Source organism: Pan paniscus, chromosome 5, assembly GCF_029289425.2.
Source record: "Pan paniscus chromosome 5, NHGRI_mPanPan1-v2.0_pri, whole genome shotgun sequence".
NCBI classification, from domain to species: domain Eukaryota; kingdom Metazoa; phylum Chordata; class Mammalia; order Primates; family Hominidae; genus Pan; species Pan paniscus.
The window spans coordinates 181,560,172-181,580,000 of record NC_073254.2 but is presented as its reverse complement, the minus strand read 5'-3'; the positions used below and the strand labels follow the sequence as shown (position 1 = coordinate 181,580,000).

General features: G+C 43.2%; 1 protein-coding gene across 4 annotated transcripts in view; it reads left to right on the top strand.

Annotated features, from left to right (window-relative positions):
- The window catches only part of PRKN (parkin RBR E3 ubiquitin protein ligase), a 1,390,885-nt gene that overhangs the window by 1,334,092 nt on the left and 36,964 nt on the right, over nt 1-19,829 (top strand). For all 4 annotated transcript variants that reach the window (XM_034963207.3, XM_034963209.3, XM_055114294.2 and 1 more), the window contains one exon: nt 17,803-17,886. In XM_034963207.3, the coding sequence (XP_034819098.1) occupies nt 17,803-17,886 (84 nt within the window). The remainder of the gene's footprint in view (nt 1-17,802; nt 17,887-19,829) is intronic.

Sequence of the window (19,829 nt, the reverse complement as noted above, 5' to 3'; positions counted from 1 at the left end):
ATTCTTACAGATAATGTAAACTTAGAGACACCCTGACACATTTTTGTTCTTTTAATTTTGAATCTTAACTAAATTTTGCAGATGGCACTGGGGTCACTGAGACAAGAAACTGCGTTCAGTGGCTCATGGACACTGATGATATTCGCTCAATTTATAGAATTGTCTTGTTTGCGTCTTGATGAATTTTGTTTACCCTTCAAGACACAAAGTGTCACTGGGGCTGTGGAATTTGGACAGACTGTCCAGGGAGAGCAATCATCTCCTTCTCTGTGACTGCTCTAACCTCTGTCATCCAGTCTATGCGTTGCCACACAATTTTCTGTCTAGGTGCCTGTGTTCTTCTTTCTTTTCTTCCTAGAATAAACCTTTATTAAGCTCCTACTCAGGGCCAAGTACTTGGATAGCAGCTCTCAGAACACATGGGGTGAGAAAGCTGGGAATTTGAGTCTAGTAGGGATGATGGATAAGGAAATACCCAGTGCAGGGTGGAGGGATTTAGGGTCAGATCAGTACAGAGTGGTGAGAACACACAGGAGAAACAGCAAACCCAGGCCTGGGGTCAGGGAGGTTTGCCCAAAGGGATTTCCTAATGGGGAATCAGAGTACTCCCTAGAATGTTCTCTGTTGCTACATGGAATACCACAGACTGGGTAATTTATAAAGAAAAGTTTATTTGGCTCTTGGTTCTGGAGGCTGGGAAGTCCAAGAGCATGATGCTGGCATCTGGCCAGGATCATCCCACAGCAGATAGGCAGAAGGGCAAAGGCATGTATGAAAGAGAGAGAAAGGTTTCTAACAAAGCTCCTCCCATAGTAACCCACTCCCACCTCACAGCATTAACGCATTCATGAGGGTGGAGCCCTAATGACCTAATAACCTCCGAAAGACTTCACGTGAATAAAATCTCAGCATGAGTTCCAGAGAGGCCAAGCATTCAAACCATAGCAATCCCTATTCCAAGTCATCTAGGCAAAGGAGGGCTAGGGAGAAGATAGGCTGAGGAGCAGAGGATAAAAGCGTGGCTCTCCAGAGAGTGATTCTCACAGAGATGGGGCAGAGTCATTACGTGCTCCTGCCCTGAGGCCCTGCACTGCCAGAGAGAAGCATCCTCTCAACAAATGCTTGTGAGATAAAGGAATGATTTGATTTGGAACAATAACTGACCCCATGAGCATTTTTCCGTTTCTCCACAGGACAACAGTAAAGGGCCCTTTATGAGCTATTAGCCTTTTGAAAATTTGGTTCTCATCACAGAGATGGGATTTCAAAGAATAAGGAGTTAGATCATTGTTATTATCAAAAAAATCTGGCTTTTTTGTGCTTTTTTAGTGTTTGCCATGATCTATGTCGTTAGACAATTTTTAAAAATATAGAATATTAGGTCCCAATATTATTAAAAGGGGCAGTATTCTACCCTACAGATGATCAGCTCTCTGAGGGCCCTGCAGTTCTAACAGTCTGTGCCACTAAATCGAGAGGGAGGAAGGGTGCCCAGCACTGAGAACAGTTGATGCTTCACTCTCCATTGTTATTCGGCTTTGCAGGAGTTCAGGAAATGCCAGCTCAAAGTATGATGCTTTGGTGTGCTGACTCCTTAACAGAGGACACTTGGGGAACAGCAAATTCAGGGAGGGCCTTTCTCTGAACTAGCTTCTCTGCAAATACAATTGATGGATCTCAGTTGTCGTGAATCCCCTCCCAGGGAATTGTGTCAGCCGGGGAAGATGAGTACGTGGACACCATGCCTGGAGAGACTACTGCCTGTTCTGCTCAGGGCTGCTCGGAGACAACTTTTATTACCTGAGAGATTGTTTATCTACATAACAAGACAACCTTTATTCACCATACAATTCCTCTCCTCGCCCTCCTCTAACCTCCTCCCCGTCACAAGAATCCCCAAGCCCCTGTTCTTTTCTGTATCTAGGATATAGTTCTGTAGGCTTCCATCATCTAACCCTTCTTGGAGTCTCATATTCTGTGGGACTCTTGTGTACAGAATTGAATATGCTCTTTCTCCTGTTAATCTGTTTATATGCCATTTTAATCAATAGCCCAGCCAAAGAACCTGGGAGGGTAGAGGGAAGCCATCTTTTGCTCCCCCACAGCTTCCAGAATGTCTCTCATGTTATGGGACCAAAAAGCTATTTATTAGTAGAGAGGCAGCAATGTCTGTGGCATTTCCTCGACTCACCTGAGATCCGCGCATTATCTCAGCCGCCCTGGGACACAGTCGAGGTACTTGCTCTTTAGCTGTCATTTAATTAGTTTGCTTTCTATGTCCTTAGCAAAGCAATAAAATTGAGAGAGAAAAAGAAAACTTAGGCAGGGGAAGAGTCTTATAAGTCTGGGTTTTATTTTATAATTTCCTAAGACACTGCAAGGTGTGCATGTTGCTGGGAGATAGCATTTTTCAGGTCACTGAAGGCATTTGGCTTCACCTCCTGCTCACGACTCCCGAGGCATGAGTTATCTTTGGCCAACAGGCATCCAGAGGAGCCTTTAGAGCCTGGCCTGCCGCTGAGACTGTCAGGGCGGTGATGACAATCAGCTCTCTAAGTGGTTCTGGCTCTCACCATTGTCTGATAGTCAGGGCAGAGATGCATATCGAGAGGATAATGTGGGAAATGCTCTCACCATTATTACCCAGCCCCAAGCTGAGAACCTTCTTTAAGAGGCCTTAAGAATATAAGTAGAAGCATTAACGGCTTCCGCTCCAGAGATTGGTGTGTGAATAAACATCTCAGACCTCTGGATCTCTCATCTTCTCTCTCCTCCTTTGAGCCAGAACATTCATGAATAATCATTTAGGGCAGAGGTTCTGGGCCAGAAACATCTGAGATCCAGTCCAGCCCCCGGAAATCCAAATGCAGCTGTCTGAGAATCTCATGGAGAGACACAAGCCTAGAAAGTGTTCAAGACATTTGGGGGATTTATTTCAGCTTCTGTCATTAGCGTGTGCTTAACTTCAAGGGTAAAATCCAGATCAGTACTCTAATTTTTTTTTTTTGGTGGGGAGTGGGGACAGAATCTTGCTCTTGTCGCCCAAGGTGGAGTTCAGTGGCACAATCTCAGCTCACTGCAACCTCCGCCTCCTGGGTTCGAGCAATTCTCCTGCCTCAGCCTCCTGAGTAGCTGGAATTACAGGCGTCCACCACCATGCCCGGCTAACGTTTTTGTATTTTTAGTAGAGATGCGGTTTCACCATGTTGGCCAGGCTGGTCTCAAACTCCTAACCTCAGTTGATCTGCCCACCTTGGCTTCCCAAAGTGCTGGGATTACAGATGTGAGCCACCATGGCTGGCCAACTCTAACTTTTAAAATTAATTCTTTGGTGCTAAAGCATGACTGGCCTTTGATAGGGTGGATCTTCTCCTCAATTCCCCAGGACGTGACTGAACTATCACAAATGAAAGTCCTGTTGCTAAAACCATTCCCGACCAAGCCTTCCAGCCTGATACTTTACATGCAAAAACAGGTGTCTTTGAGCCAACCTTCTTTGTTGGCTAAATTAAGAGACTGCAATAACACCAGGCCAAAACGTACGTGAATGGTGTATTTCTATGACTTTGTGTTTATTAAGCTCATTCTATAATGAAGGATGGTGCTGCAGCCATCAGAAACAGATGTTTGTTTGCAGTGTACTCTGATCAACAGTCTTCCCCTTGAGTAATGGCCTGGACGCTATCTGTCCCTGGTCCAAGATTTGACAAAGTGTGCAAACAAGTAAATCAGACAGCCAGAGACACAGTGAAAGTTAGCGATAACCCAGGACAGTTCTTATTCTCTGGCTTTCTTTAACAAATGACTCAGAGTGTGTGGCAGAAAAATTCATATGCTCTCACTGCAGGGCAGTTACGCCTCATATTTTCTTTAATTTGACTGATTTTCTGTCCCCTGCAGCTCTTTTCTTCAACACAGTGTGAAGTGAAACTCATATGGGTCATCCAAAGGCTGAAAATAAACACAGCATCCTTTATTCCAAAAAAAAAAAATCTGAATTTCTTTGTCTTAGAATACGTTTAATTTTCGGCCGAGCGTGGTGGCTCATGCCTGTAATCTCAGCACTTTGGGAGGCTGAGGGGAACGGATTACCTGAGGTCAGGGGTTCGAGACCAGCCTGGCCAATATGGCGAAAGTGAAACCCCGTCTCTACTAAAAATACAAAAATTAGCTGGGCGTGGTGGCATGCACCTGTAATTCCAGCTACTTGGGAGGCTGAGGCAGGAGAATTGCTTGAACCCGGGAGGTACAGGTTGCAGTGAGCAGAGATCGTGCCATTGCACTCCAGCCTGGGTGACAAGAGCTAAATTCCATCTCAAAAAAAAAAAAAAAGATTAGGTTTAATTTTCTAATCTTCCCCATGTCCCCACCTCACCTCATCCTACTTTCTTCTAAAATATTGGAGGTGTTCTGTCGCTTTTGTTCTGTGGACCCTTAACTGAACTCTGCATCGTGCAAGGAGTCCTCAGACAGCAGGGTCCTTGTAGACCTGCGCAGTCCAGCGTGGTGGCCAGCATGGTGGCCACCAGCCCTGTGAGGCTCCTGTCCAACATGGGGCCCACGTGAGGCTCCTGAGCCCATAGAATAGGGCTAGTCCCAACTGAGATGCATTGAAAGAGTAAAAGCAGACCCGATTCCAAAAGCTTAGTAAAAATGAATATAAAATAACTCATTACCAATTTTTATATCGATTGCATGTTGAAATGATACAATTTTGAACATATTTAGTTAAATAAAATATTGAAATTAATTTTACTTGTTTCTTTTTCCTCTTTTCATATAGCTACTAGACTATTAAAAATTATTGCTGTTTCAATTGGACAGCACTGTTCTAGGCTGTATCCTTTCACGGTGGTTTCAAAATCAAAAAGACAAAAGTGTTGCAGAATTACACTAGCAGAGTGAATTACACTAGAATGCTGGCATCATCCCTAGCACTGGGATTAGTACTTTCTGGGGGCTATCATTTCCAGCAAACTCCATTGGTCCCAGTTCACCTTCCTCTTCTTACTGCTGAAACGGGAGAGTTCCCTGACCCACCCCCGTTGCAGGACATGCAACAGGCATATGGCTCATCAGTTCAGCCACCACCACTGCTCAAACTCCTTATGGGAGGGGGAGCATGCAGATGGGCAGATGCAGGAGCCAGGACGAGCACTTCTGGGCTCTGGCCCCACGGTAGCATCTAGGGGTGGGTGCCTGTGACTCTCAAAGCCCAGTTGGCTGTGTGTTACAGTGCGCTCTTTTAATTTTGCTGTCTGCAGACAGCTTAAGTGTTAAACAGCTCAGTGGACCCTCTGCCTTTTTGCAAGGGCAGAGGGCCAGTGTGACAGCTTTCCATATTCCAAGTTCTTGTCTGGCATCCAGAAAAATCAGGTCACCCATGGACTTGAAGGATGGTGAATGCAGGGTTTTATTGAGTGGTGGATGTGGCTCTCAATGGGATGGATGGATGGGGAGCTGGAAAGGGGATGGAGTAGAAAGATGATCTTCCCCTGGAGTTGGGCCGTCCAGCAGCCAATCTCCTCTCTAACTGTCTGCAGCAGAACTCCTCTCGACATCCAGATATTCCTTCTCTTCTCTCCTTCTCTGCTGCTCTTCTGCTTATGGAGCCTGGAGTTTATATAGGGACAGGATAGGGGGGCATGACAGGCCAAAAGGCAACATTTGGGTGTGAAAACAGGAATGCCTGTTCCCATTTAGGGCCATGGGTTTCCAGGCTTGAGGGTGTCAGGCCTTTGCTGGGGAACTGCCCTCTTCTACCCAATATTTCCCTGTCTCCTGTCTGTAACCTCCTCATCTCCTCACTGCAACCTGCACCTCCCAGGTTCAACACTGTGCTCCCATGGAACCTTACATCCATCATATGATCAGGACACAGCTGACTGTGAACTCTGTGAGGCCATGAAGAATGGCCAGTGCCTTACCATTCACACACAGTACATGCTTGATGAGTACTTGTGGAATGGAGGGAGCGCTGGGTAGAGCAAGGGAGAGGTGAATTGTGACTCCTCTGAAACTGGAAATTACATACGTTCTGCATCTTTGCGGCCTCCAGCAATGCACAGCATACATTCTGAGTGGAGTTCCTGAGTAGGAACTTTTGGTTGAATGAGTGAGCTAAAACAGGGTCTCTAAATGGTGCATACAAGTCACTCGGGGATCCTGGTGAAATGAAAGATTCTGGTCTAGTACTTCTTGGGTGGGGCCTGAAATTCGGGTTTTCTGACATGCTCCTGGGTGATGCTGATGGTGCTAGTCTGGGAACCACATTCTAGGGAACTAACTAGGGCCAGTGCTGTGATGTGAATTTAGTTATCAACATGGATGGGTGTCCCTTCAATTCATGTCTCATGGATGCTCCAACTGACAGTAACTGTTTCAGCCTCCTCTCTATCTGTGACTCTCCTCTCCCCCTAGACTCCAGAAGATTCAGAGCTGCTGTGGTGCTCTGTTAGGAAGACCAAGGGCATAGGTGTCATCTCCTTGAGAAAACTCTCTCATCAATGTGACTCTCCTAGGATTTTGCTGCAAAACCTTTTCCTCCTCCATTGAAAACCATAAACCTTTGAGTGTGTCTCCCTAGCCTCGACTTGCTCTGGGACTTCACTCCCATCCTGCCCCTTCTCTGGCTAGTGTCTTCATTCTCTCTCTTTTCATCATCTTTTGCTGTTTTCAAACTGATTCAGAGCTCTCTGTTGTGAAGCCTTTTCCACCCCATCATGCCTGTGATCTTAGCCTCTGAATCTAGCTGACCATTGAACCACTGGACCAAAATTGTGGCCTCCAAGGTCACTAAAGTACTTTCCCTGGCAGAAAGTCTTAGTTATTCCTCTTGTACGCAGGATTGACCTCTCCATTCTCAGTACTGGGTTTCCTCAGCACTGCGCTGTCCTCTTCTGCTTCTCAGAAGTTGAGGCTTTTCCAGCTACTACTGCTTGTTTATTCTGCAAAGGTTTGATGATTGCCATTATTCTGTTAGGTCCTTGCAACTTCATGATAATCACGTGGAATTAGAAGTGACTTGAATTTGAGGTGACTGCAACCTATCCAAATGGAAATATGCAATAGGCAAAGTGCATCTTAAAAGAGGAGTTGGGAAGGGTGGAATAGATTTTGAGAAGTTGTTAGAAGAGAGGCAGTCAATTAAGCTTGATGTTAGAATGCTCCCTGAAGGGGCAAATGTGAAGGGCAGAAAAACAAATGCCATCTCCACGTGCTCTTACCCACTGACCTCAACCCGCCTGGATCTCTTCTATGGGACCCTTAAGACCTACACAAGAATACTCAATTCAACCCATGATTGTACATTGTATCATGGAGTACACAATTGTCCTTCAGCTCTTTTATTCTTTATAAACATCCACCTTAGCTGTAAGCTACTTGACTCCAGCACCTGGCTTGCCACAAAGAGACACTGATCACCTACTATGTTCTAGCACCTGGATCTTGGGAAGACAAAGATGAATAAGATACAAATCCCATCCCTTTAGAAGAGGAGATAGGTGGAGACAGTTTCATATAGAGGGTGAAACAGTTTAATAGAGGTATGAGTAAGAAACAGTGCTTGGGAAGAAAACACCTTGATCATTTTGGCTGAGGCTGCAGGGGAAAGGGGCCAGAACAGGTATACCTGCAGGGCACCTATGAGACTGCTCAACATACAGTAAAGGGTTAATATATCATTTTGACTGATTGATTGATCATTGAGGAGCTGCAAAACCTCCAAAGACAAAAGTCTGTAAGATGTGCTGGCAGGGTGTCCCCAGACATGTTCAGGCCTCTTTCCAAAGCTGGCCTTGCCCCAAGTTGCCCAGGGCGGGCCCAGGTGTTCAGGGAAAGCATTTCGCCTCCCCTGCTGTGCTAGAGAGCATAAGGATGCCCACAGGCACATGGGACAAATTGGGCTCAAATTGCCATATGGCTTGGATTTCACATTTTTACTGGCGTAGCGTAATCATTTCTACAGAGTCTGGTACCTTGCTGCAGATTGTAAATGATAAGGTCACGAGGATTAGAGACCAGTCAAAAATTATAGAAGACATATGCTGTGCGTTTTACTAATGAATGGCCATATTCAAACATGTTCACTAATTAATGGCAATATTTGAATGGGCCCACTAATGAATGGCGATGTTTGAAAGTGGCATTGAATTTGATACTCTGTGACCAGTGCTCCAGTTCTAGAAGGAGCCAACTGCTCCATAAGGTCTGAGAAATGCTCATTTTAAAGCAAAATTGGGCAGGCCTTGCAGGATGGTAAAGGGAATTCTCAGTTAGATATAGAAATTCGCCCGCCAAGAAGTTTGTTTAGATGAACAGGATGGTGTGAACATATCATTGAACAAGAGTTCCAGCTTGCAACCAGGTCCTACCTTAGCCTTTGGGAACAAGGTAAGCCATGACACAAATGCCAGAGCTGGGGACCTTGGAAGATAAGGACTGTCCCCATAGGAATTGTTTTCAGAAATGGTTAAAGAGAAAGTAAGAAAAGAAGTGGGGGATTAGGGACCGAGAGCATACAGCACTCCCACCCCAGCTTCCCCTGTCCTCTGGCGGACTGCTGCAGTCAGGGCACCTGGCAAGTGTCACTGAGAGCCAAGTCTGCAAAGCTGAGGCTCACGACACAGCCACAAGTGAGGGAAGCTGCCGTTCCCCCATTCACTGTTTCTTTCTCTCTAACCTGGACCTCTAATTTGTTGGCTGTCTGTGTTTAAAGCCACTGAGCTTAAATTCATTACAAGTCCTTTCCTGGCAGGCGGGCCAGATTCAGGCCCATCAGAATGAGACGACCGGTTCCATGTGTGTTGAGCTGAGGAAGGTCAGAGTGAGCCTGACCACAGGCCACTCCTGACCCGGCTTTGGCTGTGTAGACAAGACTTAAACGTGGTCAGAGTAATTGCTTTGGCTAGGAACACAACTCTGTGGTGACAAAACATGTATAAAGAAGGTCTTAGCAAAAGTGCTGGGATGTATTTGATATTCTTTTAAAGCAGCTTGACAAAGGCGGTGGTTGAGACCACAGCGTGTTGGGGAAACAGCTTCCACACACCTTGCTGCTAAGCCTGTGACTGACAAGGCTCGCAAAAGCAATCAAAATGGAAAGTCCATATGCCCTTGGACCCAGCTATTTCATGTCTAGAAATTTCTGCTACAGATTTCCTTTCACATGTGTGAAATGACCTGAAGAGCAGGACATTCCCTGCAGCTTTGCTTGTCATGGCAAAATATTAGAAGGACCTAAGTGCTGATCGGAGGGGCTGGTGAAATGAACGAAGGCACATCTATCCACTGGAATATTGTGTGGCTGTTCAGGAAGAATGGAGCAGCTCTCCGTGTACTAATAGACAGCCATCTGTAGCATGCATTAAACGAAAAACCAACAAGCAGAGTACAGCACATTATACAATATTTTATAGGGTATTTTTGTTTAAAAATAGCATAAATTGATGATTGAGTGCAGAACATATTTCTGGAACAATACCTATACAAACAGGTGACAGTGATTGTCTCTGGGAAGCTATGTAGCTGACCAAGGAGGAAAGGAGACATTTTTCACAATGTACCTTTTGAATCTGTGCTACCTGCACATATTTTGCATTCAAAGAATACCTACTTTTTAAAAATCCATGACTCTGCAAATGATATTTCAGTAATGCTCTTAAAGAAAAGAAAAAAATAAATGGCCAATACACATTTTATTTTCCCTTTAAGTTATGGTAAAAATCAAAACTATTTTGGAGTAGGAAGTAAATGTAAATGTCTTTGTCCGTAATTATAGACTGGATAGTTAATTCCCAGCAGAACCATTGTCAGGAGGACCACCTTATCATGGATCTTTTAATGTGAGGTGCTGAGGTCAGCCTGTTGAAAGTAAGCTCAGTGGGTCTTTTCTCCTCATTGCATGAACTCATCTTCTCTGAGGAGCCCTAGTTCTGAGACAGGTGGTACTAAAGTTTCCTACTAGACGGTACTCATAGTGAGTGGGTCAGTGCAGACTGCACAACTGAAAGATGGGATGGTTACGTGCACGCGCTTGATGATAGATGTTGGTGTAAGAAAAGGGGATTTTCGGGGATCTTTTCAGAGCTTGCAAGAATGGAAATTAAACCAAAGAAAGTAAGGCCCTGTTCAAAGAGCAAACCTGAAACAAAAATAAGCCTAGGGCTGCAGGGTGTTAGAGGTCACAATATTTTGTGGGAAACTAATTGGCATTGTTTAATATCCCTGGGGATTAGTACAGAATTTGTGAAAGACAAACGAACGTGGCTACTCTACAGAGCTGTATCCAGCCTCCTGAAAATTCTTTCTTTTTAGCCCTTTGGAGACCACACATAGAACATTGTCTTCGTCTGTTTGCATTTGGAGCTTAGCACAGTTTAAGATTGCCTCACACCATGAGAGTCTGTGATTTTTAAGATGTTGTGTACTTGAAAGGAAATAACCTTACTTTCTTCTTTTCAAAATTGTGTTTTAGTGCATTATAATCTAACACCATCTCCGTCCTGTGGCACTGTCTTGTCAGAACGAGTTTTGCATATATCAGCGGCTGGTCACTCATAGGGAGACTTCCTCTCTTGATAGATTCCCTTTACAGAGGCTGGACTTACGTATCTCTGCTGCCATCTTCTGGAAAGCTACACACCAAAAAGAAAAATACTTCATCTATTCCCAAAGAAGTACAAATGTGTGCTTCATGCCTTTGATGTTTGCCTTGACTCTAGTAAGGGGTCCTAAGATGGTATTCGATTCTCTCCTATTCTTTTAACACAGAATTTCAGAGCCGTGGAAGAAAAATAAATGCACATAATAGAATGCTTTTCTAATAGATGCAGCCATGATAGAAAACAGGCACAAAGAAATCTTGGCTTTCATAGAGAGATCATTCAACTTTAAGGATCCAAGCCTTATTTTAAGGGTCATTGCTTGTAGGTACCTACTGGCTCTCAACCTGATTGATCAGCAGCCACTGGAATATTCCGATTGCATTAGAAGCTGTTCATTTGCTTCCTTTTCATGCTTCCACAGAGAAAGTACACATACAGCCCCTTTTGAATGTGTTCATTATGGAAATATGGGAAAGCAAACTCAAACATCAATCAAATGACTACTGCACTGACATGATATTGAATGAGAGGCATGATGGGACATTCACATAGCTCTCTGGTAGTACAGAGCGTCTAAGGGGGCTGACAGTGACTTATCTCAGCATGTATACCAGCAAAGAGAGGCCTCATCCCTTTCTAGACAGCAGTCTTATGTCTTATGAGTAGTTTACAAGTGTGGCATTTCTGGGGAGGTGTCAGTTTTACCCGAGATTCACATAACAGTCATTATTATCAGTATACTGGGAACTGCTTTAATTAACAAGGCGCTTACTACCCTCTTATTTTTCTACAGACTCTTACCACTTGTTAAACATCATAGCCCCATGGAGAAAACTATTTGTTGTGTTGTTGTGTTTACTGTGTACCAGAAACTGTGTTAAATATTCTTTATCTTATTATTTCTTCTTTGTAGATGCAAAAAAGCTCAAGCAAAGAGATGTTGGGATCACACAGATAATAAATGATCCAAGAGGCCTCAGACTCCGGGTCTCTCTACTTCAAAGGGTTCACTTCTAAACACTAATCTACATCTGGTATTTAAACATGTAAAGATCTAGTACACGATTTCACAGATTAAAATGTGCTATTCTTTTATATGTTGCCTAGGGCCAAGATTTTACTCATCCTAAAAGTAAATACTCAACACATATTAGTTGCAAGACAAAAATATGACTTCAATGTTAAGAATAGTTTAGCTATTATGCAATAGAAAAAAATTGGCTTATTGAATTTAGCCTTTATTAAATAGTTTTTTTTTAATTCTATACCTCCTTTTAGGCATTTAGGATAAGCTGATGACTAGAATTAAGTTAAAAGTGTGGCACCAAGCTCTCAAGCTTGAAAACATACCAAGGAGAATGTATTAGGTGACCATGTTTATTGTCAAATAAAAGGAAACCACCACACTGTTGGAAGTAGTGAACTTTCTCCTGGTGTTGAATTCTGAGAGGAATTTGCCATATGGCTACCTGGAATTTATATTTATATATATATATATATATATATATATATATATATATATATATATATATATATATAGCGCGCACGAGAGAGAGAGGTTTGAACTATAATTTTGCAAATAACAGGGAAAGTTTAAATAGTTTTCATTACATCAGTTCTTTTGCAAAAGATTGGGAATAAAGTGACCTTGTTAAATTTTTTCTTTTTCTTTTTTTTTGGAGACAGAGTCTCACCCTGTCGCCCAGGCTGGAGTGCAATGGCACAATCTTGGCTCACTGCAACCTCCGCCTCCAGGGTTCAAATGATTCTCCTGCCTCAGCCTCCCAAGTAGCTGGGATTACAGGTGCCTGCCACCATGCCAGCTAATTTTTGTACTGGTGGTTCACACCTGTAATCCCAGCACTTTGGGAGGCCAAGGCAGGCGGATCACGAGGTCAGGGTTCGAGACCAGCTTGGCCAAGACGGTGAAACCCCGTCTCTATTAAAAATAATTTGTTTCTATAGGAGCTTTATCAGCCAGAGCTTCACCAGAGAGACCAGACCAGCAGGATGCTTATATCAAATATACATACACATACACACATATATGCATATATATGTGTATATCCCTACATATATATACATGCAGGCACACATTGTATCTATATATCTGTGTATACACATATATATGGAGAGATTTACTGGAAGGAAGTGGCTTACACGGTTTCAGGGCTGGGTAGGCACCTCCTAAATCCACAGAGTGGCCATCAGGAAGGGCAGGCTGGAACTCTTGAGCACAGCCTGACGCTGCTGTCCACAGGTGAAATCTCTTCTTCCTCAGGGAAGGCTCAGTTATGCTCTTAGGCCTTTCCACAGATTGAATCAGCCCCCTTCAGGTTATCTAGGATAATCTCTCTTACTTAAAATAAACTGATTATAGATCCTAGTCACATCTACAAGAAAGCTTCACAGAAACACCAAGATTAGTGTCTGCTTGAGTAACTGAGGACCATAGCCTAGCCAAGTTAATACATAAACTCTCGTCACAGGGACTATAATACAGTCCATGTGTTTGATTGCCTTCTAACCAAATCTATAAGGGAATAGACTTTAGAGAGCCAATGAAATAAGTATGTATTATTTTATAATTGTTTAAAGACATTTAAAATTTCTCGAAAAAAAAAAAAAACTCTACGGAAATGGATCGCATTTGTTAGATCCACCACAAGAGAAGATAATCCTGAAAATGTATACGGTATAAACAGGACTCCATGTTTCCTGGTATACTAACTTCCATTCGGTTAATGTTGACTCATAAGGTTTGGAGAGGTATTATGCAGCTTAAGGGAGCCTCAGCAAATGTAAGACCATTTTTAAGTAATAGCAAATCCCTGGGTAAATTTCAGCCTTCTACATGGTTGGTTAAAGAAGGATCCAGGCGCCCCAGATATGAGACATGCAGCTCAGCAGAATGGATGTGAAAATGTTGGAGCTAGGTCTGCTTTCTTCCCCAGCAAGCTTTTTCTCTAGAAACAGCTATGCCATGGGAAGTGTTTGCAAACTGGCCCGAACACTGTCTTAAGAAGGAGTTTTGTATCTGCCTAACCCAGAGTTCCCCAGAATTCTGTTCACCATGCCCTTAGTGGCTCAGTACATTTTTCACGGTATTTCTAGGCCAAAAGAAATGCCTAACAGTTGTGGTTATGAAAGATTTTGTACCACATAGCATAGTAAGAATTAATGTCATAACGACTTAATAGTTATCTGAAATGATAATTCACACAAATGGAAGGAAAAATTAGCTTTATTTTATTCTTAAAAATAATCACGTCTTGGCCAGGCACGGTGGCTCATGCCTGTAATCCCCGCACTTTGGGAGGCCGAGGCGGGTGGATCACCTGAGGTCAGGAGTTCAAGACCAGCCTGACCAACATGGTGAAATCCCGTCTTTACTAAAAATACAAAAATAAGCCGGGCGTGGTGGCAGGCTCCTGTAGTCCCAGCTACTCAGGAGGCTGAGACAGGAGAATTGCTAGAACCCGGGAGGCGGAGGTTGCAGTGAGCCAAGATGGTGCCACTGCACTGCAGCCTGGGCAACAGAGCAAGACTCTGTCTCAATAAATAAATAAATAAATAAATCACATCTTTGTTCCAAATGGATGTTTACATGGTATTTGTTTTCTATTCTGGTAACTTCCAAAAGCCCAGCTTTGCAAAGATACAATGTCACCAAAAGGAAAATAGCACAATCTACATTAACACTGGGAACTACCTTGAGTTAATAAATCACATAGTGTTCAACAGCCATGCTGTGTTTTACTTAAAATTCTAGAATATCCCAGGCACCCCTGTGAGTTTGTTACAGTACCGCAGGGCACTCTGGTGTGTAGTGTGAGAACTGAAGGTTGAGAGTCTTGAGTCCTGGATAATGTAATTGAAAACCCAAACATTTTCAAGATCAAATCAGACCTTCTAGACATTTCCCCATTGCACATGAGACAGATTCATGTTACTTAATTGGGAAGGACCACTGCATGATAGATCTAAATTTAAATTATACTTTGAATAGAAGCAAATTAGCCAGTGCATCCCTGTGAAGTCATCACCGGAATATTCCTGCAGCATTTGCTTGCCTTTTGCCATGCTAAAGTGGGGAGGCTTTCATTTGATATGCTCTTCCCTTTCTCTTATTTCTCAATAGTCCATTCTTTGTAGTACCGGTGTGAAAGGGAATTTAATGTCTTTGTGTCAGGAAAGGCCTATTTATTCTGACAAACTGATCAGCCTCCAGGGTGTTCCTCTACCATGAAACTGATTTTATATCTCATCCACGAGCTAATAAGATGTGAACAGTTTTCCCTTTCACACCAACAGATCAGATTTGCTTCTCTAGAAAGCAGTGGGCTGAGACCCCATTGCCAGTTCTCCATGATTGGGCCTCCCGTCCACATTTTTCCAACAAAGCATGTAAGAGCAGAGGAATGAGTGTGAGGCAGACCCAAGTATTAACAGATAAATGTTTTTAAAAATAGGAGAAAATCCTAGAACTCAACTCACTATTCAGTGAATTCGCTTTTAGTTCAGAGAAAATAAGATGTCAGAAGCTGAAACCAGGTAATGTTGGTGATTTGTGTAAGGACATTCTGACGCACACACGCTGTCCCACCAACCTTTAAATAAAGTTTACATTTCACTAAATTTGAGTTCAGTCTCTCTGCTGTGAGAAGAAATAAGAATATAATATGCTAAAAGTGATGGCTTGAAGATCAATTGTGGCATATCTCTGAAGAGATTGTTTCCTTATAAAATGCTTTTCCTTTTTGTTTCTGATGTCCTGAGATTAAAATACTTTTCAGATGAATTTTTAAAACAAGAAATTGGACGTAGGAAAGGAGAAAACTCTGTTCACATGGTGAAGACAACATGAAGGAAAAATAGTGTTGAGTAAAAGCTATTCTTTTTTGAGGCAAGGAGGAATTATGGTATATTTTGGGATAGAGTTGGTTTTATATCCTGGTTTTTATTATTTTTGTTTTTCAATTCAAATCAGTCGTGTCTTAAGCAAAATTAGGCTAAATTCCTAACTTATACTATAAAATATTAGTTTGAGAACTTGTAAGTCTCTGTAAATTTTTGAATCTTCCAGACACTACTTTCAGCATATTATATTCTTATTTATTACTGTATCAGTTATTTATTGCTGTGTAAAAACCACCCTAAACTTTAATGATTTCAAATAACAACAGTCTACTTGGAATATGACCCAGTCACATAGCTGGCAAGTTGGTGCTGGCTGTCTACTAAAAGCTCAGACAGGGCTGTTGTTGCGGCTGAGGCCGCAGCTCTTCTCCATGTGGGGCTCCCGTGGGCTGTTGAGCTTCCTTACCATATGGCAGCTGGGCTTCAAGAGCAAGTGTCCCAACACGAAATGGAAGCTTCTGGTTTCTTGAGGCCTGGGCCTAGAAAGTGGTACACCATCATTGCTACCATATTCTAGGAGTCAAGTACTCAACACATCTGGCTGTCAGCAGAAGAGACATAAAGCCCACCTCTCAAGGGAAAGAGGATACTGTCAGTTTGCCTCTATGCTCTAAGACCACCACCATCATCCACACACCATACTTGTGGATGGCACTCTCTCCTCTGCTGAAATGCCTTCTCTGAATACAGTTTCTGCTGTGGGAGATGTTGCCTACAACTTATTAAAGAAAGTTCCATTGAAAGAAACCAGTTTTCTGGTGAGGAAACTCCTTCCTATGAAATGGAGTAGGGGCAAAATAGTCCCTGTTGTTCTTATCTCCTTAAAGTTTGGAACGCATTGTATGCTGTGGTTGTAGCCACTCAGCATGTGCTATCTCACTACCTCTCCCAGGGGTCATATGAGAAAGCTATCACTGTTATCCTGGCATTTCCGAGGTGGAAACCAAGGCACAGAAACCAAGGTGGCTTTCCCAAGGTGTTTCAGGTGGCAGGGGATGGGATGATGACTCCAGTCTGGTGTGTTCCACTGCTGATCCACAACTCAACCGTGACAGCAACTTCAGAGCATGGCTGGTGGTGATGAGAATGGGACTTGCTTTCTGGAGAGGTCCATGGATCCCAGACAGACAGCCCTAAACGAGCCTCGCTGGCATTCACTCTTCCAGCTTTCTTCTTTGTACGATGGCGGGTAGAGAGCATTGGTCCCTTGGGCGTCTTCAGTCCCATGGTGAATGCTGCTCATCATCTCTCAGTCCATGTGTCTCTGTCCTAATCTCCTCTTCTTGTAAGGACACCAGTCAGATTGAATAAGGCCTCCCCTAACAACCTCATCTTCCCTTTACCACTTTAAAGGCCCTATCTCCAAATACAGTTACTTTCTGAGGTCCTGCTTCCACCTATCCATTATGTGGGGGCACGGTTCAGCCCATAGCCACCCATTTCTTTTTCCATAATAGGCTTTCAATACAAAAGTAAGTCCACTGACATGGGCATATAAATCTTCTGTGAATGCAAACAAATATTGAATGTAAACAAATATTAAAGGGAATGTCTTGAATGAAGTTTTTTCCTTACATTCTAATACCAATTAAACTTTGCTGTGGGTATTTATTTGCATTACTGTGTGTATTAGTCTGTTCTCACACTGCTATAAGGACATACCCGAGACTGGATAATTTATAAAGGAAAGAGGTTCAATTGACTCACAGTTGTGCAGGGCTGAGTAGGCCTCAGGAAATTCGCAATCATGGTGGAAGGGGAAGCAAACACATCCTTCTTCACATGGTGGCAGGAAGGAGAAGAATGAGAGCTGAGCGAAGGGGGAAGCCCATTGTAAAACCGTCAGATCTCGTGAGAACTCACTCACTATCACAAGAATAGCATGGGGGAAATCATCCCCATGATTCAATTACCTCCCACCAGGTCTTTCCCATGACACATGGGGATTATGGGAACTACAATTCAAGATGAGATTTGGGTGGGGACGTAGCCAAACCATATCACTGTGTCTTCTACTAGACTGGAAACATCTTGAGGGAAGGAAATGTGACCCATCATCTCTGTAGCCCTGCTATGGTGCTTGGAACACTCTTGAGTAAAGAGTGAACAATCCCATCAAAACATAACTTGATTTCTCTTTGCAAAAAAAGTAGTTTTATACAGAAACTGTTGCACAAGCCAGAGGAATGAATATAATGAATTTGGAAAAGGAAAAATGTGTTATTGCCAAATGCAACCTAATGTCCCTAATTAATGGATGTGTGTTCTTTTGCAGTTTGCCTTCTGCCGGGAATGTAAAGAAGTGTACCATGAAGGGGAGTGCAGTGCCCTATTTGAAGCCTCAGGAACAACTACTCAGGTACAGAATGCCCTACTCATTCCTCCAAGCAGGGCTCCGGACACAGTGGGGGACTGGAGCCGTTTCCTGGAGGTCATGGAGAGTTCCATTCTAAAAAAGCAAGAAGCAGACTGGTAGCTGACAGCCATGGGAATGGGGCCCTGGCTTCTCCCAGAATGACTCCCCTCCTTGGGGCACAGTGTAGACTTCCCAGTGGCCATTTGGGGCATGTCCAAAATAGCTTTTCCCTGGGCAGATATGGAACAGGGACAAGGCATGTGAACATTTTCAAAGGAGTCCTTAGAGGGGAAATAAAACAATTTAACAGTCTCTAAATCAGAGAAATCCATACTAAGTCTACTTCAATGTTTTTAATGCCCTAGTTTAGAATCTCTGGTGAAAATACCTCTGTGAGTGGCATGTACAGAAAGATCACATTATGTAAGGATATCATTGTCCTTTAGCAGCGTCATGCCCTATGCTAACTGGGGTTTCAAGTCCTCATTAAGTAAAGAATGCGTTGGCTGAGCCTCACTCTCTAAGGTGCTATCTCAGTCTTAGGAAATTGCAAATACATTTTATTTTATTTATTAATTAGGATCAACCAAACCTTCAGGGAAAAAGAGTAAAAACGTCATCACAGTAGATGAATTTGCTCATTATTTTTCTCCCAATGTAGATGTTAACAAGGGTTTAAACACCAAATCTTTGCAGATAAATCCTTTAGTCATTGTACTGATAGGAACCTAGTAAACAGACATAGAAATCCCGGAATATTTTGATTTTACAATAGAGAATGTTAAAGATCTGAATGCTCTAAAATCAGAGCATGAATAAGTGTATCCCTATATGGAATTCTGCAGATGAGTTTATCCAATATTAGCATAACTAAATAAATAGAACTGGTGAATTTGGGTCTTCTCGTCTGCTCCTAAATTGCCAGCCATGAGCATATGAGTGGATTTAGGACTGAGTTGCCATTTCCATAGCCCAGGCAGCAAATGCTCTTTCTGTTAATTTTATTTTAGCTCAGGGACATTCAAACGCGAGCTTACCAGGTACTGACAGCAAAAGCAATAATGGCCCAGAGACCCCTGCCTCAGGACCGCTGTAATGGAGGCGGGTATACCTGAGGCTCTGGGAAACGGAGTTAGTCTAGCAATTTACATCCATATGCTCTGAGACTGCAAACATGGCAGAGGCTTCCACAAAGTGATACTCTGGCATCTACAGTATTTATTTGGAAACAGTAGCTGTAAGGGAAAGAAGAGCATTGCTTAACCTAAAGCCATCCAGGCGCCTGACCCTCCCTCTAATCCCATTCATTCTTCAGTCAAGAGGAACCATCCAGCCTTGGTGTTAAAGATTAAGGTAGCCCAAATTAAATGTTTTTAAATTGTTAAAACCTTAATATTGGATTCAGAAAAATAGGAAAAAGAAAGTTAGAGATGACCTAAACCATAGATGTCCAGCATCGGGGGAACTGTGTCTGCAAACAGTGTCAATTAGCAGACATTAAGTTGAGCATTTGGGTGGGTCAAGCAGCTGCTAGACTCTCTAGAAAAATGCATTGAAAAGTATATTTCCCGGCCGGGCGAGGCGGCTTATGCCTGTAATCCCAGCACTTTGGGAGGCTGAGGTGGGCGGATCATGAGGTCAAGAGATTGAGATCAGCCTGGCCAACATGGTGAAACCCCGTCTCTACTAAAAATACAAAAATTAGCTGGGTGTGGTGGCGTGCACCTGTAATCCCAGCTATTCAGGAGGCTGAGGCAGGAGAATCGCATGAACCCGGGAGGTGGAGGTTGCAGTGAGCTGAGATCGCACCACTGCACTCCAGCCTGGTGACAGAGTGAGACTCCATCCCCACCCCCAAAAAAAGAAAAGAAAAGTGTATTTCCCTTTAGAGGCTCATAGGGGAGCCATGGGGGGAGATTTACTGGAAAATGAATATTGTAATTACA